We start from the raw sequence: 21336 nt of genomic DNA on the forward strand, positions 1-21336 counted from the left end.
AAACCAGCGGTCCTGTATATTGTTGGGTTTACAAAGCCCATCAAGGAAGTGTGAGCCCTTCTCCCATAAAACACATGTATGCACATACACAGCCACTTGGTACACAGCGTCAGGGCCTCGTGAGTGCCACTTTAGAATCCTCTACTTCAATCTGTTTAGACTCTAAATCCAAACTTTGTAGCCATACCAGATGTTTGTCAGGCCACTATGGACATCTGGCAATGCATGTGCAAATAGTTAAATCGCATTGATTTTGGAGACTCAGCTGTGCCCTAAAAAGCAGCTTGACGCTCTCCGAGTATAAGATTTGTACACTAGCCATGTTGACAATCCAGGAAAGTTCTTACTAAACTGCTCAGAAGATCCTTTGCACTTTACAGCTCAACTGCTGGTGAAAAGAGTTTACAGATGTTTCTCCTGGCAGTGAGGTAAGCTGAGGCGCCAGGGAGGGTCATCAGAAAGACTCTACCCCTGTGAGCCCAGGTCACCAGACAGAGTCCACCCTTCTCATTAAGCAGAGTTAAGACAGGGAAGCTTTAGGGACTCCCCTGGTGGGGCAGTGGTTAAGAATCCACCTGCTAATGCAGGAGACACGGATTCAAGCCCTGGTCCAGGAAGATCTCACATGCCGCGGAGCAACTAAGCCCGTGCGCCACAACTACTGAGCCTGCGCTCTAGAGCTCGCGAGCTACAACTACTGAAGCCCGCATGCCTAGAGCACGCTCCGCAACAAGAGAAGCCACTGCAATGAGAAGCCTGTGCACCTCAACGAAGAGTAGCCCCTGCTTGCTGCAACTAGAGAAAGCCGGCGCGCAGCAACAAGGACCCAACACAGCCAAAAATAAATAAGTAAATAAAATTAAGAAAAATGAAAAAACAGCAGGAGGAATCCCCACAATGCCTTTTAGATAGAATTTAATTATGAGCTTAGTGAGGACAAGGCCCTGTCTCTATCAGGTTGGAATATTTTTTTTAAAAAAAGGTCCTCAAAGTCTTCAAGTATTAAAAAGTATTCAGATCAGTTCGGACCATGTTAGGATTCTCAGACCACTGTAGGATTCTTAGTTAACATGATGTATTAAACATTGTGAGAAAACAATCTCAAATAATATTTTAATTTTTGAGTTAAACTGCTTTTTATAAAATAAATCTTATGTCCAAACTATATGTTAACTGGATTGATTATGAAATCAAAATAATATTAGTACATTTTAATATATGTGGGAAAAAAAAAGTCTCCACTCCAGTTAACAGGGTGGAGTGAGGCTGGCAGGGCTCCTATGCCACCCTTTGCCATTTACTATCTGCATGGCCTAGGACGAGCGATAACAGCCTTGTAGTAGATGTGGTGGTGCAAACAGATGCCCTTCTGGAATGTAGGTACTCATCCCAGCTGCTGGAATTGTTGCTCACAGCTGCTTACAGATGAAGCCCTCCTGAGGAATTGCCCTTGAGTAGAGGGAACTGTTTCACTCAAGTTTATGCCCTGTCCCGGGGCAGTCTACACTGATGATGAGACACAAAGACCTGGCCCCTTGCCTTAATTCTGGGGGAACATTTACATCTTATAGAAACAGAGAAAGGATGTAAGTTTCCCCAAGAAGGGCTTTTGTTTTTTAAATAGGTATCTTTTAATATCTGCAAGACTTCTGAGATGAACAGGGAAGGTTTTGGTATTGGTAAAGTAACAGGTGGGCTTTGAATTTGTTTCTAGTGCCATATTTTTGTTCTTGTAAAAACTCAATTTGTATGACAAGTACAGTTGTTTTTAATTCCTCGGAGAACTGGGCTGCAACCTGAATGATACCATGTCAAGATGCTGACCCAGCCATTCAACTACATTACCCTCAATTTGCTTTTTCTTATCAGGAAGTAGATCTTCCGCTAAGATGGAAATCAAAAGATTCCTATGTTCTAGACTTAGAGCTGTTTGTCTTTGGAACGTTTTAGTAAATCCTTCCACAAAGGCTTCAGAATGTTTTTCTTTCTCTCTGGGTCATAATTTCACCTTAGTTAAGGAGAGAAGGCCTTAAGTAAGTTTCTATGAGTCGGAATATCAGCTTCCAATTTGGCCAACTTCTGACAAAGGGGAGCAGAATACACTACCCCAGAATGTGCCACTTCGGCGTGTGGGTTATTTTGAGCTAAGACGAATTAGAGCCCAGCAGACCCAAGAAGAGCTTTTTCCCTCCCTCTCAACTGCCTAAAAGAATTTAGATAGGGGGTCTGTACCAGAAAGAGAGCTATTGCCAAAGATAACTTTTTATATCAGCAAGACTTATCTGTGGTTTCCCTGGTGGCGCAGTGATTGAGAGTCTGCCTGCTAATGCAGGGGACACGGGTTCGAGCCCTGGTCTGGGAAGATCCCACAGGCCGCGGAGCAACTAGGCCCGTGAGCCACAACTACTGAGCCTGCACGTCTGGAGCCTGTGCTCTACAACAAGAGAGGCCACGATACTGAGAGGCCCGTGCACCGCGATGAAGAGGGGCCCCCGCTTGCCACAACTAGAGAAAACCCTCGCACAGAAACAAAGACCTAACACAGCCAAAAATAAAAATAAATAAATAAATTTTAAAATAAATAAATAATAAATACTCCCGTTCTCTGTTTTTAAAAAAAGACTTTCCTGCATGGCAAGGCAAACATTTGTTTACCAAACATTTGTTCTTCTCATCTTCTTGTGAAATGTCTTCCTCCCCTTTGAAGCCCCAGACCCCTAACCCCTTCTCCTTAGCTAGGTATGTCAGCCTCAACTACCTGACTGCCAGGGAGTCTCATATTTTTATGGGACTTCCTTATGTACAAAAATTGTTTATCTCCTGTTAACCCGTCTTACGTCAATTTAATTACTAGACCAGCCAAAGAACCTAGAAGGAAAGAAAGGAAAAGTTTTCCACCCCTACGTAACCACAGAGTTACTTTAAAAAAAAATCTTTTCAAATATGTTGCCAGGTTTCAGCCAGGACAACAGTAAACACTCCTGGCAATACTGAATAACCGCTTAGATATAAGACATGTCCCCAAAGAGGGTGCAAAAGATACTGCCCTGCCAAGATCCAGAGTCACTCCCAAAGACAGCCAAAAGGAAGAGAGACTTAGACAGTCCCCCTGAGAGGGGGCAACAGTAAGTAGGACCGCAGCCACAAATGGGGTGCAACCCAGACTTCTGTCTGGCTATATCTGGGGGCCCCCCAACCAGATGGTTCCCAAGCCAAGCTCTCAGGACACAAAATGAGACGAACAAGAAGGCAGTAGCTGTCCTGGGAAAGAAAGGAATGATAACCAATGTTTTTCCTGCCAATCTGAATTTGGAAAGGAAGGAACAATGTGAAATTTTACCTTCCTCTCTCGACCAGGCACCACGGAGATAGATCTGCAAGAGCCAACTTCGGTAACAATTGTCACCGTTTGCCAGCTTCTGCCAGTTTTCCCAGGATGCTGTCTGCTGGCTCTGGAGCGAGTAGACGGTCCCAGGGGGTCTCATCCTGGTCACCAGAAGCTGTAAAGGAGGTAAAGTTATTATCCCTCTGCCCTTTATAATGCGTGCCTGCTTGAGAACACCCTCTCTAGGGCACCTCATGAATGGATAAGCTTATCTAAGATGGTTACGTGACTCCATTGAGGCCACTGTAATGCAAGATTATCTTTGGTGTGGTTAACCTACTAGTTCAGCCTTAAAACAAATTTTTATTCACGTGAGGGCTCACACTAGCTCCACTCCAGTTCAAATCAGACCCACTCCAGTTTCTAAATGGGACCCAGTCTGGCCCCAGACCCAATCCAATTTCTGGACCCAGTCAGCCTCCAGCAGGTTTCCAGATCCAGGCCAGAAAAAGAAATGCTCAGATGGTCGGAAAGCTCATGAGGCAAGAGCTGCGGGTCCAGGATCCAGGACCGCGAGGACTTGCCCAGCACCTCCAGAGGCAGCGAGAAAACAGCCAGCTCCAGGGACTCAGCAGGTACCTTCCCTGGTTGCTCAGCGCTCTTGGGGGCTGTCTGGGGTTGCCTTTGGTTCCCTCTCTTGACACCGGAACTAAGCTAGGGCATATTAAAATTTTTAAGAGTTTGTTTGAGCAAAAATCAATTTGAATTGGGCAGCACCAAATCAGAAGTGGTTGGGAGGTGGGGAGAGACTTTTACAGAGAAAAGGCGGAAGCAAAGTAAAGCAAGTGTGATTGGCTATAGCTTAAAGCCTAGTTGGCTGTTTATGATTGGTTGTCCTTAGAGTGTAGATTTCGTTCTCTTGAGGCGTTTGCAGGCTTAGATTTTGGTTCGCTTAGATAAAGCACATCAGTCTAATGGCTTCCTTGTCTAACTATAATTTTTTTTTTTTTTGCGGTACGCGAGCCTCTCACTGTTGCGGCCTCTCCCGTTGCGGAGCACAGGCTCCGGACGCGCAGGCTCAGCGGCCATGGCTCACGGGCCTAGCCGCTCCGCGGCATGTGGGATCCTCCCAGACCGGGGCACGAACCCCCGTCTCAGGCGTCAGCAGGCGGACTCTCAACCACTGCGCCACCAGGGAAGCCCTAACTATAATTTAACTGTAGGAAGCAAAATGTTTTTCAGAGTTCTGTGTGAGTCCTTCTAGCAAATATTGAACTTGAGAGGGGACCATGGGAAACCTCAAACGTGTAGCTGGTTGGGAAGAAGTGGGAGTAGCTTGGGCACCCCATTCACGGCTGGTGTCTGAAGTGGGCACAGTCTTGTGGAACTGAGCCCATAAGTTACGAGATCTGCGTGAATTCTGGGTACTTAGTGTCAGAGTTGAGTTGAATTGTTCCAGTTGGTGTTGGAAACGCCTCAGAGAGAAGCCTACAGCTGTCAGAGCTGCCTAGCCCTCTTCCCCCTCTTTGAGGGTCCCCTATTCTCTGTCTGGATTGTTCGTCTTTGTCTGAGGCTCTTCCTTTTCTTCCCTGCTGGGTCTCAGGAGGAGGAAAGGTGGCATTCTAGATGGCACGTGTGTGACCACACAGGCTGAGATCTCTGAACTCCACTCATTTAACAGGAAAAAGAATCTTTTTCGCTTCAGTTCTGGAATAGAAAGTGATTCGCAAAACTGATACAAGCCCAGGCACAGGGAGAAATGGGGATGTGAGTTCTTTCTTCTTGGCCAGTGAGGTTGGTCTGGGCAAGATGTGTGCAGAGACAGGCAGGTGGAGGGGGTTACCCGCTGCCACTGACAAGGAGACTGAGCAGGCGGGGCAGATCCTGCAGGGGCTCCTCTGGGGAGGGTAGTGTGACCCGTCAGCCTAAGCCTCTCGGAGCACACCCTGGTTTGCCCTTTGTGGTGCTCAATTATTTCAATCCTCATTCAGTACCGCCTACCAGTAACACCCTGGAGCTGGGCTGGTTTGAGCATCCAGCTCCTCCAAATCAGGTCCCACCCCCTCTTCTTTCTCAGTGGATCTACACTTAAGCATTGGGCAGCTTTTCCTTTTTTTTTTTTTTTTTTTGTGCCGGAACCCTGCAGCATGCGGAATTTCCCTGACCAGGGGTCGAACCCATGCCCCTGCAGTGGAAGCACAGAGTCTTAACTACTGGACCACCAGGGAAGTCCAGCTTCTCCCTTTGTAAATCCTCAAATCACAGAGCGTCTGAATACATTCCCTTTCTCAAGCAAAAGAGGCTACTATCTCCTTCCAAAAAAAAAAAAGAGCTGTGCTGAAACAGCCAGAGACAATATGTAAGCAAATGGGAGGGACTGAGTTCCAGTAAAATAGTTTTACGAAAACAGGCAGCTGGCAGATTTGACCTGCAGGCTGGAGATTGCAGACCTCGGATCTACACAGAAGCCCAAATGACTGCCTTTGTGCCATTCTGAGTGTTATTAAGGGATGTCTGGGGCTTCCTCCATTTTCACTTAATTTGATTGAACATGCTGCATATTTGTCATAATACTGCTCAGTTAAAATTTTATGTATCTACTGAATTCTGTTTTTCTCCCTCTGCCCTTATATGTCTGTTTGCTGTATTGCATGATTTGTACATTGGCACCAAAAAAAAGATATTTACTTTCTTAGTCTCTCACTATTTGAGTTTATTAGCATCACAGTTCTAATATGACAAAAAAGGGGGGGGGATTGGCTATTCTTAATGATTGTCCTCCTTCTAGTAAGCACATTCTATAAATGCATACTTAGAACTTCTCTGGACTCACTGGTGATCACATGAACGTAATAGGTTTCCATCAGGAGTAACAACATTTTAAAATTCTGTTCTTTGTAATTTCAGAATATAAAGATCGCTCTTTGATGAGTATTTCTAGAAAATATCTCTTAAAGCAAGTCAGTGCATAACTCAAACATTTTAGGACCTTCTTTTTGTTCACAAGCCATTTAAACATATATCGAATTCTTACCTAAGTCTTGTGCCCTTAAGTCCCTCAGAAGTGGGCCACAGGACTTTCCTGGTGGCGAAGTGGTTAAGAATCTGCCTGCCAATGCAGGGGACGTAGGTTCGAGCCCTAGTCTAGGAATATCCCACATGCCGCGGAGCAACTAAGCCCGTGTGCCACAACTACTGAGCCCGTGTGCCACAACTACTGAGCCCACGTGCCACAGCTACTGAGCCCGCGTCCCTAGAGCCTGTGCTCTGCAACAAGAGAAGCCACCGCAATGAGAAGACTGTGTACCACAACGAAGAGTAGCCCCTGCTCACCGCAACTAGAGAAAGCCTGTGCACAGCAACAAAGACCCAATGCAGCCAAAAATAAATAAATAAATTTATATTAAGAAAAATGGTGACAAAATGACTTAAAAAGAAAAAAGAAGTAGGCCACATGCTCTGAGCTGTGATGGATTCTGGTGCTTCTTTTTCCCAACGTGGGCTAGTATGTCTGTACTTCTGAGGAATGTTGTGGAGACTGACTGAGAACATGACCAAGAAAGCAGGTGCATTATAACCATTTGATAAGCACTTGTTTGAAGCTTAGGGTAAACTGGAAGGACAGTTAGTCTTGGTCTCAGAAGCTCCCATTTCTTGTCCTGGGCCTGCCGCAGCGTTCTCACTGAATGGCTCGGGACAAGCCACGTCTTTCTCGGTCTCCATTGCCTCATCCCTCACGTGGGCAAACAGGACCAGATCTCAGATATTCCTCAAGCACCTGTTTTAGCAATATACTCTACCCGAACTCTCAGAGTGGCCCTCTTTGATTACCTACCAAACATCATCTGGGAACACTGTTTCTCAACTTTTTTTTCCATTATCAACCCCCTAAGGGGTCTTTTCAGACATTTTTTCTTTTCCTGATTGCAACACCCCCTCCACTGTGTAACCTTCACCCAGTTTCCCCCATGGCAATAACTTACCTAATTACAGTACCAAACAGTAATTACAGTTCAAACCAGAAAACTGAACAATGATCAAATTTGTGTGGAGATGCCAAAAAACATACAAATTTTAAAATGTTGGCAGACTCCACATTTTCGATTTGCCAGACCCTAACCTCCAAAAAACAGCTAAGCCTGGTTTCTGCCCCTGCACCCTTATAGCCCCATACGGCGTCCAAGAGAAAAGAGTCTCTCCTGTACTTCTGGTTCAGGAGAAACGAAGAAGTGGGGGAAATGATAGCCCTAATTGCAGTTCCTTATTCTTTGATTCAAAAACACTTATTCCTTTATTACATTCAAGGAATTGTAAGGGAAGCAAAAGTTTATTTAAAAATATCAGGGACTCCTTGGTGGCGAAGTGGTTAAGAATCTGCCTGCCAATGCAGGGGACATGGGTTCGGGCCCTGGTCCGGAAAGATCCCACATGCTGCGGAGCAACTAAGCCCGTGTGCCACAACTACTGAGCCCGTGTGCCACAACTACTGAGCCCATATGCCACAACTACTGAAGCCCGTGCACCTAGAGCCCATGCTCTGCAACAAGAGAAGCCACCGCAATGAGAAGCCCACGCTCGGCAACAAAGAGTAGCCTGCGCTCGCTGCAACTAGAGAAAGCCTGCGCACAGCAACAACAAAGACCCAACGCAGCCAAAAAATAAAATTAATTAATTTAAAAAATATATACTAGAGTGGTTCCAGATAACGTCCATAGATGCTCCACCCTTAAGGAGATGGCACATCACTGCCACTCCTTAAGTGTGGGCTGCACACAATGACTTCTTTCCAGAGAGGACAGTTTGGAAAGGGGGAGGGGAGGTAACTCTACAGTGGAGAAAACTTATGAGCAGTACCTCAGCCAGGTGATCAAGGTCAACATCAATGCTGCTAAGTCATGGTGATAGTGGATACCTTTAATATGCTGTGATGAGAATGGCACTGTCTCTGTAGTCTTTTTCTCAAACACTCATAACCCCAGACTAACCATGAGAAAAATAGCAGGGAAATCCCAATCCAGGGACATTCTGCAAAATATTTGGCCAGCATTCCTCAAAACCGTCAAGGTCACTGAAACAAGGAAAGTCACAGTCTAAAGGATCTAAAGAGGCATGATGACTAAGTGTAACGTGGTGTGCTCCATGGGTCACAGGACAGAGAAAGGACATTGGGGAACAGTGAGGAAATATGAATAAACTCTGGACTTTTGTTAATATTGTATCAATATTGATTTAATTGTAACAAATGTACTAGAGTAACATAAGATGTTAACAGGGGAGACTGGGTGTTGGGTACATGAACACTCTTCCCAATTTTTCTGTAAATCTAAAACTATTCTATAATTAAACGTTTATTTATCAACATCTAGAGTGGACTGATTTCTAGGAAGATGTATACTAAGGCAGTGGCCCTCAAACTTTAAAGTTCAAACAAATCACCTGGCATCCTGTTAAAATTCAGATTCTGATTTGGGATGGGGCCTGAGATTTTGCATTTCTAATTATCTCCCCCTGACCATGCTGAATAGAGGCTATAAGCACCCTTCTAAAAATAAAAACACCGTCAGAGGAACCATTTCAAATAAGACTCCTTCCCCTCTCATCTTTTGGCGGAGGTTGAGAAGGTTGGCTCATTTTCTGGAGTTCTCTTGGAATATGCCCTTTTCCCCTTGTGAAATAAAATTCATATTTTATGTCAAGACAAGGAAAATTTAAACATAAAAATTCTTCTCTGCCCTTTGGCCTCCCTTCTCCCCCGCACTGTGCACTGTGTATCCACACTGTGCATTGACCAAACCTCCCCCATCAGCAGGAATACCTGCTCAACCATAAACAGCAACATTCTCCTAGCATCAACAAGACCACCCCCTAAAATGTAACATTCCTTCTTGATTTTGTAAATCTGGATTATGTAAACTGTCAAGAATAGGTCATTTCAGGAATTCCCTGGCGGTCCAGTGGTTAAGACTCCGTGCTTCCACTGCAGGGGGTGCGGGTTCGTTCCCACATGCTGCGCGGCACGGGCAAAAATAAGAACAAAACAAAACAAAAACACGTCATTTGGGGAATTCCCTGGCAGTCCAGTAGTTAGCGCTCTGCACTTTCACTGCCTGGGTTCTGTCCCTGGTCAGGGAACTAAGATAGATCCTGCAAGCTGCAAGCCTCCAAGTTCGGCAGTAGGAAAAAAAAAAAAAAAAAAAAAAAGAACACATCATTTCATGCACAGCCCTCTGTCTCAAATGACCCTAACTGTGTCTTGACTTCTAATGAGCAGAACAGTTCCCAGAGCTTTATGAGATGCTCTTCCCGGGTTATACTCATCACATTCGGCTTGAATAAAATTTTCCAATTCTTTCTTAGATCGACTGATTAATTTTTCATTGACAGCTTCATGCTGCTGCCAGGTAACTGTGTACTGCTCAGAATTTAGGTGTAGCTGGCACACCTTTGTAAGTTTGGGCAATTTTAAAACTTTAGAAATCGGGAATTCCCTGGCAGTCCAGTGGTTAGGACTCAGCACTCTCACTGCCAGGGCCCAGGTTCAATCCCTGGTGGGGGAACTAAGATCCCGCAAGCCGCCCAGCCAAGGGGGAAAAAAAAAAAAAACACACACACCTTCAGAAAAAAAGTGGAGAAATATGGTAAAATAAACTCTGTATTGGTTGCTTACCTACTCCTGGACTAGTAGTAGGTAATTAATTACCCTGATAATCCTAAAAGGTAACTAAGAGCTGTTAATCTTTTTTTACATATGGGACCATCTGGCTCAGAGAAAATAGGAAATTCGCCTACAAGGATGCACAACTAGACAAGGGGGTGGAGAGAGCGAGGAGAGAGGAAGAGAGGTTGGAGGAAGACAGAGGGAGAAAAATTCAAATTTGCCCAATGACAACCAACTAAAGAACAAGTCAAAAGCGCAGAGAAGGTCTTCCCTGGTGGCGCAGTGGTTGAGAGTCCACCTGCCGATGCAGGGGACACGGGTTCGTGCCCCGGTCCAGGAAGATCCCACATGCCGCAGAGCGGCTGGGCCCGTGAGCCACGGCCGCTGAGCCTGCGCGTCCGGAGCCTGTGCTCCGCAACAGGAGAGGTCGCAACAGTGAGAGGCCCGCGAACCAGGGGAAAAAAAAAAAAAAGCGCAAAGAAAACACCAAGTCTTTTCTACTCCCCTTATTTCACCTGCTATAAATTAACATTTACCTTCTGTGGCAGAACCTCCTCATAGCCGTTTGTAAACAGGTAGTTCATAGTTTCACACTATTCTAGTGTGAATCCCCTCCTATCCTCGGTTTCGACTTCCAAGATTTCAGTTACCCGCAGTCAAACTCAGTCCAAAAATATGAGACGGAAAATTCCAGAAATAAACATTTCGTAAGTTTTGAGTGCTGTTCTGAGCAGCGTGATGAAACCTCGCACCGGCTCCCTCTGTCCTGGGTCGTGAGTCATCCCTTTGTCCAGCATGTGTGAAACAGGAAGGAAGAGGGCAGGGCTCAACCCTTAAAGAAAGACAGGGCCTTTAGTGGCGACAAAAACTGGTCAGAACCCACTAGGCCCAAGATGGCGGCAGACTCGACTCCCAGTGGACCTTGAGCCTCATTACGAGCTCATTGTAATATATTAGCATATGCTAAAGACCACGCCCACAGGCGCCGCCACAGTTCCGAGGCCGACAGTAAAACGCCGAAAAGTGGCCGTTGGCAAATTCCTGGAAATCCCCGCCCCTTCCCTAAGATAGTTGGAATAATCCTCCCACTCATTAGCCTATGAAATTACGCACGCAGCGCGTAAAAACTAACACACCCACCCTCCCCGCGACTCGAGGTTTCTCACCTTCTGAGAACGCCCACGCTCTGTAGAGTGTGCTTTTCCCAGGGCCGCTCTCGCCTTCTAAGATGGACCACGTTCTGTCTATGACGTGTGGATCTCTCTAAATAAATCCACTTCAATTTTTTTTGTTTTTGGTCAGCCGAGAGGCATGTGGGATCCTAGTTGCCCGACTAGGCATAGAACCCATGACCCCTGTAGTGGAAACACGGCTTCCCGACCACTGGACTGCCAGGGAAGTCCCAATAAATCCACTTCTTACCTACCACTTTGGCTCTCACTGAGTTCTTTCTCTCTAGACATAAAGAATATGAGCTTCATGAAGTCCTGTGACCAGATATATGATTTTAATCAAAAGACAGTAGATTCAAGTCCCAATTTGGGTTGTACGGTTTCATATCTATGCTGTGCATGCTACCCACCCATTAGTTCAGGAAAACACAGTGTATACAGTAGGCCTTCTGTATCCATGGGCTCTGCATCCTTGGGTTCAATCAACCTCAGATCCAAAATATCCTTGAAAAAAAAAAATTCAGTAAAGTTCCAAAAAGCAAAACTTGAATTTGCCATGCACCAGCAACTGTTTACATAGCATTTACATTGTACTTGCAATTACTTACACAGTATTTACATCATATTAGGTATTAAAAGTAATCTAGAGATGATGTAAAGTATACGGGTTGATGTGAGTTGGTTATGTGCAAAAAAACACTACACCATTTTATATGAGAGACTTGAGCACCGGCAGATTTGGGGATTGGGGGGTGGGAATCCTGGACCAATCCCCCCGTGGATACCAAGGCAGACTGTATAGGACTTGGTACTATATGCCGTTTCAGGCATCCACTGGAGGTCTTGGAATGTATCCCCCTCAAATAAGGGGTAGGGGACTACTATATTTCCTTGACAGTATTTAAAAGTCAGGTGTCCTCTCTCAGATTTTAGGAGTAACCTGGAGGCAAAATAAGTCTCCCTCTGTGGCGCATCCCAATAAACTACCCCCTCCAACCCCCTCATTTCTATTTAAAGTTGTATAAAGCAATTGCCTGTAAATTACCTTGTGTATACCCTAGGCCTGAGGGCAGGGAGCTCTCCCTTTCCCAGATTTCAGTCTCGCACCTCTTAAAGTAATAGCCCCTTTTTAACCTCTCAGACAGAACTTTCCAGTAAGAAAAGAGAGTCAGGTGTGCCCTGATTGGAGGATATTGGCTGGGAAATTGGAAGTGGGCTAACTAGAATTGGGGCATACCTTGCCGTGGGTTTGGGGATCGTATTTGGCTTTCTCTGGTTGGTCCTGAGTTGGAAGTAGGAACAAAATATAGGGAACATGGCTGTCATTCATCAAGTGCTGACCATTCTGAGCCAACTGCTGCAGACATAGTAGTTTGGCTTCCCAGACTGGCTGCTGCAGAGGTTGTAGGTCAGAGTTCCATTGTCATGTATGGTCTGGCCGTTGTCTATTTGTATATTCAGCGCCTCACTACCTACTTCATGATTGTTCTTTCCAGAATTGAATGAGCTAGAGCCATTGCTTATAAAGGGCAAGACACAGAGACAGGCAAATCCTCAAAAACGTTAGTCGTTATTTTTCCCATTTTACCTCTAGTTTTCCAGCTCTGAAATGTCTCAGAAAAGAAGGGAGCCTCTCTAGAAATCTGACTGCAAGAACTCTCTCCAATAAGGGAGTGTCTTTCTGCAGAATGGCGTTTTAACTAACATTTTCTCTTGTATCAAGTTTAAAGTGACACAGGAATAACATGGGTAACTGAAATGTAGAAATGTATGGAATTTGGGGAGTAAAGAGTAAACATGAGAGTTCCATGAAGTTGGCAGGGACCTAGCCTCTTTGTAGCTTTTTTTTTCACTTCCCTGAGTGCGACCCTCATCTCATGGTCCAATGAGGCTGCTTGAGCTCCACGCATCACGTCCTTTTTCCAGCTGGCTGTAAGGAGGAAAGGTGGGTGGAACAGTTATGTGTGTCAATTTAAAGATACTTCTTTTAGGTTGTTATCATGTCTTTCACCCATAATACCAATCTCTATTAGAGATAGATTTTATCTAGGTTTAGAAAGCTATTTTAATATCTATCTTTATGGTTAACCAAAGTCTAATGAACTGATATTTATTAAACAAATACTGTACTTGAGTACAACTTTGGAGTATGAAACACCCTGTGCTAAGGAGTTGTTAGGAATGAGGGATCCAGGAGTAGTTGTGGGCAGAACCATAGACATTCTATTTTATTTCCTTAGTCTTGGCCACTAATTTTATTCTCCTTAATCAGCATAATAGAGGAGGAAGAGCCTTCTCTACTCAGTGGCTCCCAGTCGTCAATCTCCTTTCATTCCATCACCCTCTGAAGGGGTCCCTAGGAGTACAGCATGTTGGTCAAGAGCAGTAAGGACCCTTTGTTTGAAAACAGTCTTTTACAATTCACAGGTTCATAACTATGATCTCTTCTGGACCCTATGATGTATATAATACCACTGTGAAGAGTCAAGAGAAAACTAGGCTCTAGGGCAACACTACTGCTTCTCTGATTTGGAAGCAACTTTTACCTTCCTAATCCTCAATTTCCTCATCTGTAAAGTGGGAATAATATTATACGTACCTCACAGTGGGGCTGGTAGAGTTACATAATTCCTGGTAAGTGCTTAGCACAGTGCTTGGAACATAGTAAATGCCCAGTGAATATTAGCTCTTATTATTCAATGGGGACTATTAGCCCCTTTAGATGAAAAAACTGAGGTTTGGGGAATCCGCAATGACTATTTTAACGATTAATAATAGCAAGATCTGTTGAATGAGACCTTATTATGTGCATTATCTCATGTGGTCTTTACCTCACCCCTAAGAGGCAGGCATTAACCTTACCCCCATTTTCCTGATGGGGAAACTGAGGTCTAATGTAATTACGCATGTTGAGATATGGAAGGGGGAAAATAGGCCGTCAGTCCTTTGATGTTTAAGAAACTTTGACTAATGTCTATGTGGGCAAAGCTCTATGCTGGACTTCCTGCTGGGTGCTAAGGACTCCCAAGACGAGTGAGTTGGACATTGTGCTTAATCTGATGGTTCTTACAGACATGGAGGAGATAGAAAAATATAACCAAACAATTTCAGTGTTACTTACTGAACGCTATCCTAGAGGGAAGTATGTGATTCTGCCTATGCAAAAGCAAAAGGAGGGTGTATTAATTATAGTCATTAGTTACTGCTGCTTAACAAATTACCTCAACAATTAAAACCAACAATAAATGTCTATCATCTCACACGGTTTCTGAAGGTCAGGAGTACAGGAGTGGCTTAGTAGGATGGCTGTGGCCCAGTGTCACTTACGGAGTTACATCAAGATGTCAGTCAAGACTGCAGGCCCCAGAGGGTTTGGTCAGGGTTGAAGGATTTGCTTCTAAGGTGGTTCATTTGTTGCTTAGCAAGGAGATGCTGGCTACTGGCAGGATACCTCAGTTCTGCACACTGTGGGCCTCTCCACAGGGCTGCTTGAGCATCCTCATCCTCACGTCTTTCTTTTTCTGATTGAATTCACTGAGTGTGATAATCTCTAGCTGCATCCATGTTGCTGCAAATGGCACTATTTTATTCTGTTTTATGGCTGAGTAATATTCCATTATATATATATATATATATATATATATATATATACCACATCTTCTTTATCCATTTCTCTGGTGATGGACAGTTAGGTTATTTCCATGTCTTGGCTATTGTGAATAGTGCTGCTATGAACATTGGGGTGCATGTATCTTTTCCAATTACAGTTTTTCCAGATACACGGCCAGGAGTAGGATTGCTGGGTCATATGGTATATCTATTTTTAGTTTTTTGAGGAACCTCTGTACTGTTCTCCATAGTGGCTGCACCAATTTACATTCTCACCAACAGTGTAGGAGGGTTCCCTTTTCTCCACACCCTCTCCAGCATTTGTTCTTTGTAGACACTTTTTTTTTTTTTTTTTTTGCCACACCCCACGGCAATGTGGAATCTTAGCTCCCAGACCAAGGATCAAACCCATGCCCCCTACAGTGGAAGCTTGGTGTGTTGATCACTGGAGCGCCAGAGAAGCCCCTAGACGTTTTAACGATGGCCATTCCGACCAGTGTGAGGTAAGACCTCACTGCAGTTTTGATTAGCATTTCTCTCTCTCTTTTCTTTTTCTTTTTCTTTATGCTGCTCCCCCGAGCCCCGGTATATTTATACGTGCATGTCTGGCAGGATCTGGGGTGAATCTTGGGCTCCAGGACCTGGAGTCTTTGGAAGAATTCATTTGTAAGATCGTGACAGGTGTGGCTCAGAGCTACGTCTTGGAAGCTTTGGCTGCTAAAATAAGACACTCTAAACAGGAGGTGGAAGATTTTAAATAGAATGGACTCCTCATGGCAACGTGACTGCCCCCTGGAGGGGGATTCTTTCCCTGAAGGACAGAAAGGAGACAGTAATGAAGTCAGGCTGAAATAGAATTTTGTGAATGTTGGCAAGTTAGCAAGTATACCAAAAAGCTACATTGAAGCGTAGGGCCTTTATACATAAATTAAACGAATGAAGTCTCCAAATGGAAGGGTCTAATTCCCGGAAGTTGCTGCAATGGATGTAATGAGCTCACCAGGGAAGAGTGCCTACTGGTGGCCCAGGAGAAAAATGAGCATTCGTACTCAGTCTCAAGGACTTTCAAAATGAAACAAAATCACTCTCTCCTAATGTTTCAGGCAATCAAGCTCCGTCTCTTTAAAGCCCATTTGGCAGAAGGTGAAGCATGACCACATCTAGGTGTGTGTGCTGGAGGTGGGATACTATGGATGTCCATTCTACTCATCTCTCAACTTTTCTGGTTGTTTGAAAAATGTCATAATAAAACATGTTGGGAAAAAGGAAAAGAATAGAATACCAGAAAGTAAAAGAACAGATGTCATCTCATAGGACCCCCCCACCTCCGCAGTATTTTAAGTGGAATATATTTAGCTTTATGAAAAATTCACTTCCTTTACTTATTTTTCTCACTTGCTCATGGAGGACTGAAAACCCCTGGGCATCTACCCGAGGACCAGCAGTGGGGAGCTCTGTTCTGGAAAGGCAGCATGTGGGGCAGTGGGTTGAGAGGATGAGTTTGGGGCAAGTGCCCTTGTTTGGGTTCTATCCCAGATCCTGCTGGCTTTTACTCACTGAGTGATCTCGGGCAAGCTACTTCAATTCCTTGTGCCCCCCTTTCCTCATCTGTAAAAACTGGGCCGATAATAATGGAATAAGGTAAGTGACTTGGCCACTGTCACACACAGCTTGTAAGTGACAGTAGCTGAGTTTGGTTCGCAAGATATATGATAGGAAACCTTATCACCAAAACTCTCCCCGTCTCTGCATACCAACCAAGACATATAGGTCTTGGTTGGAACTGCTTTCAGAACCCTCAAGCCATGGTCCTTTGCGTGCCTGTTGGTTTTATTCTGACTGATTTCTGGATGCAGGAGGTGTTTCATTTTCCTTGGCTTTTCTTAGAAACATAGCATAGTTTTATTTTTCACTCATTGTGTGTTTGACTGAATAAGTGAAATACAAAAACACCTTCTTCCTAAGTCCACATTAACCAGGAGAGTTTTCCCTAAGAACCCTGTTCAATCATTTTGCTTATTGGTTATCTTCCATGAGAAGTTTATCAGAAGAGCCAGGATGCTTCCAAGGTTTCGTTAACATGTTGAGTCTGGCACCAAAACTTAATTTCCTAAGGAATGGTGGCTTAAGTTAAAGCAGGTTTGCAGAACTGTTGGGGCGTTTGTGTGTCTGAAGGGGGAGGAAATGACTACCATCCCGGTCATGACAATGAACTAAAGAAACGTGGTCTCAGGAGTGTTACATTAAAACTTGTGCCCACTGCATGAGTGATGCCAAACTGCTTTCAGAAGAAAAGTGATCAGTCTTTTGTTCATAAATTATCAGTTATTTCAGAAGTGATCAAAAAGAAACGTTCAAATGTAGAAATCCCTGTCGGGAATTGGGCTTTAGCCTTAAAATTGTGGGTACATAGCACCATCTGGTGTGTAGTTTTATAACCACATGTTGACTTTTTTTTTTATTAACCTCCTATCTAATAATCAATGTGATTCAGTTGGCTTTACAATAAGAAACCATTCTTTAGGCTTTCCTAAGCACATGTCGAGGACCTTGCCTCATTCCCATACTTAAGACTCCTCAAACCCATAATAATCTTACAAGCTAAACATGGTTCACCCTCTGATAGATCCAAAGTCAAAATTGCATCCAAGCTGAAGTCCAAGTGAAGCACAAACTATGAATAGAGGAAGCCAGCAAGGAAAGAGTTAAAAAAAAAAAAAAAGGTAGCCCATGAACACAGAACAGGAACAAAAGACCATGAAACCCACGACAGAAAAAAAACAGGCCTGTCCTTGGGCTCCCACAGGTTGTGACAACAATCTAACTTAGCTCATTTGCATCCTGATCATAAACTTTTGAGTGAGTCTCTGTTGCTTGCAATCGAATAAGTGTAACTAAAACAATATTAGTTTCAGTGAAGCCAAAAGACTATAAATCCTAGAATCTGGCATGCTTACTCACACAAGTCCCCAAATGCCTGAATGTCCTTCTTCTTTGACCTTCTGATAGAGGCCACAGGTAAGACGTAGGAAGAGAGGAATAAAATGAGGTCATCATAACCACTTGGGACCATGACTGGTGTCCAGGCCACCCAGCCAGACTTGTAAGCACATGTCTCTCACCTGCGGATGGACTAGGAATTAGACAGGCAGATGCCCTCAGTTAATGCTAGAGAACTCAGCGACCAGCAGGATCTGAGTACCACCTTGTGAATCTCTGGCCAGAAATGCGGTCTTCAATAAATCTCAGCATTTGATTCACATGCTAGTAATTTCCTGATTTACCTTCAGTGTAGATCAAGGGTTCTTAACTGGGGGCACAACTGGCAACTCCTGGAGACATTTTTGGTTGTTGCAGCTGCGGGAAAGGGGACGCTACCGGATCTAGTCTGTAGAGGACGGAGATGCTGCTAAACATCCTACAGAGCACAGGACAGTCCCCCACAACAAAGAATTATGTGGCCCCAAATGTCAGTAGTGTTGAAGTTGAGGAGCCCTGTGTCCATGGCAGGAGAAGCCTAGAGGAACTTTTAAAGTGGTAAGAAGAGCAGAGGGTTGAACAAGAAGTTGAGAATCCTGCCAAGCGGAGCACTACCCAGCTTGAGGAAGATGCCATACTGTATCACCACCTGTGGAATGATGCCAAGTCATAGGCAACAGGTGCCAGCTGAGGCTCTGGCGATAAATCTAAGCAGTAGGTCCTTGAGAAGCAGAGCACAGGCTGAAGATAATCATTGGAGAAACCGAGTCTAAGCAGTTTGACTCTATGCATCCCCCTCTCCACCATTAGGGGATTTTGTGACCTAATTTCCTGTTCATATCAAAGGAATAATTTGGCTTGGGTGACAGGGGCAAGGGGTTAAATTGGGATAAGCAGAAAGGCAGCAGATTAATAGTAGCTCACTTAAATGTACATGAATTTGGAAAGAGTGATGTGATAGATCTGAGTTGGGATAGTGGGTCTGTTAAAACTGAAATATGGTTTCGTTAAGTTAGCTTTTGGTTGGGCAACTTCAAAGGAAAGCAAGTGTCTCCCCTAAAGAGCATGCAGAGCAGGAATCCCAAAGCAATATCAGTCTCAAGACTTGAAGAAAATAAAAAGCTAATCCCTTCTCCCCATTTTCATCCCTTTGAAACACATAATTCCTCTACGGAGGCTTGCATTCTTCTGAAAGCTAGGCCAGAGAGATCACGGTCAGTAGATTTCCCTGTAACGATGAGCTAGGCAGCAAGTTCCAAGCAGGGAATGTTCTGGAAAATTCCATAAACGTTGGCCATTTATTATCAACAGAACCACGCTGTGGCTAGAAGAAACTTCTCCAGGACTGGGCATCATAAGGTGCAGGAATTTGTGTTTTTAATGTTTCCCACTGTTTACAGCGTTGAGTTTACATGCACAACAAAGTTTGTGAATCAGCCTGGGTCATGGAACGCTCTGGAAGGTGTCTGAGCAGGAACATTCATTCTTCCGAATGCCCTAAAAAAAGGAGAGGCTATAGCCCAGAAAGCCAGCAGCTGCCTCCTTCCTTTCCGCGCCACGCTCTATTCCTGCAGGGTCTGGACTACATTTCCCAGGATGCCCAATTGCTGTAGCTCCTGCGGGATTGGCTAGAACAACGCGGAAGTGATTACGGGTCGCCCAGCAACGGGCGGAGTCCTGGACTGTGACTGGATGCCCACGCCCCCTTGCCTGCGGCTGGGAGGTGTCGAAGCTCGACTCCATCTCCAGAGACACAGCGCTCTCAACCGGCTTTTACTTCCAGCCGAGCGGCCGTGCGAGCTCGTGGGTTCTTTCCCCGTAGGTCTTCTCAGGCCCCGCCTCCTTTGACTCCGGCAGCTGCGCAATTGCGGAGACTGGATTCACCTGCCTAGTCGGAGGAGGGGCTCCGGGCGGCACAGTGCGCAGGCGCGGGCGTTCGGGGCTCGCGGCGCGCGGCGCTCGGTTGAAGCGGGAGTGAGTTCTGGTCGCGGAGACCCGGCAGCGGGCGGGCGAGCGAGCGGGTGACCGGGCGCCTCCTCTGCAGCCATGGCAGCCCTGCGCTACGCAGGCCTGGACGACACGGACAGCGAGGACGAGCTGCCCCCGGGCTGGGAGCAGAGAACCACCAAGGACGGCTGGGTTTACTATGCCAAGTAAGGGGGCCGCCGGGGGGCCGCCGGGTTTGGGACGCAGCTGGAACCCTGCCGCTCACCTGTTCGGGACTCCGTGCTGCCTTCGAATGCCACCTGCGCGGGGAGGGCCGCGGGCTCGCGCTCAGGCTTGGCCTGGGAGGGCGAAGTGGAAGTCATGGTTGAAGAGCTTCAGAGGGAAGGCTGCCGGGGTCCTGAGGACGGGCCATCCCCCTCTCTGGCCCTGGGTCCAGCGGGGGTCACCTGGCGGCGCTCATACGCGCCCTCTGCTGCCCAGTAGGCAGCGCTGCACGGTGCAAGGATGGCAGACCGGCCTCATTCCCTTTGCCCCCCCAAAATCAGAAAAAAATGCCGATGCCCCGCTCCTTTCTGGGGGGTCTGGGTTGACGACCTAGGAGTGTGTGTTTTTAGCAAGTGTCCTAGGGTAACTATGTGTGTATATATATATATGTATACATATAAAATGGCTAATATAGCTTTACTATAGTTCTCAGGAAAGTTTTGGAACCACCAGGAGACCCTTTCTCCCACCACTTACTGTGTGACCTTGGGCCATTGGAATAACTCTCAGTCACGGGTTTCGTATCTGCTAAATACGTTGGTTGGAGAGTTTTAGTTGAGGCCCTGTACGTAAAGGCTTAGCACAGGCCTAAACATACTCAATGCTGGATATCACCTGGGGACCATCATAACTATAGATTTGGGGTCTCCACAGAGACGCTCATGCAGCAGGCAGCCAACATAGGGATTCTTTATTTTTTAAGCTTTCCAGCTGAGGCAGTTACGGCTTTGAGAAACATGGATGTAAATCGGTGATTTTCAACACCTGGGAAACAAACTATCTTTTCCTGGCTTCCACCTCCAGGGATTCTCATTTAATTTTCTTGCCCCGCCTCCCGCCCCTAGTGGTAGGTTGTGAAACCTTCCCACGTGATTCTAATCTGCCCAAGGTTGTGAGCCTCTGCTGCCTTCGGTGGCTTGCTAGAAAGAAAAACAGGAGGAAACGACCTTGGTGAGTTCATTCAAGACACATTGGGAATGTATCCTGTGCCAGGCTCTTTGCTGGGCATTGGTTTTACTGAGATAAATAAGACCGCTCGTTGGGATTTCCCTGGCTGTCCAGTGGTTAAGACTCCGCATCCTCAGTGCAGGGGGCCCAGGATCGATCCCTCGTCAAGGAACTAAGATCCCACATGCCACACGTCGCGGCAAAAAAAAAAAAAAAAAAGTACAAAACATAAGACCGCTTGTCACTTTCATGAGTGCCCAGTCTTATAGGACAGAGCGATGTGCAGTGACGTGGTCCCCACGCAGTGTGTGTAGTGAGCGGCAGCCTGTTCAGCATGAGCTGTGTGGGTAGGTGGTGAGGTGCCTGGGGCAGTGGGCACCTGAGCTGTGCCTTAGAGCACAGGTAGAAGTGGGCAGGTCCTGGGGCAGGAGGGC

General features: G+C 45.7%; 1 protein-coding gene across 6 annotated transcripts in view; it reads left to right on the forward strand.

The window, feature by feature from the left end:
- Nucleotides 1-19691: 19691 nt before the first annotated feature.
- The window catches only part of WWOX (WW domain containing oxidoreductase), a 977516-nt gene continuing 975871 nt past the window's right edge, over nucleotides 19692-21336 (forward strand). For all 6 annotated transcript variants that reach the window (XM_060000167.1, XM_060000169.1, XM_060000168.1 and 3 more), the window contains exon 1: nucleotides 19692-19896. In XM_060000167.1, coding sequence (XP_059856150.1) covers nucleotides 19790-19896 — 107 coding nt within the window. In that variant the 5' untranslated portion in view covers nucleotides 19692-19789. The remainder of the gene's footprint in view (nucleotides 19897-21336) is intronic.

This window comes from Delphinus delphis, chromosome 20 (assembly GCF_949987515.2).
Source record: "Delphinus delphis chromosome 20, mDelDel1.2, whole genome shotgun sequence".
Classification (NCBI taxonomy): domain Eukaryota; kingdom Metazoa; phylum Chordata; class Mammalia; order Artiodactyla; family Delphinidae; genus Delphinus; species Delphinus delphis.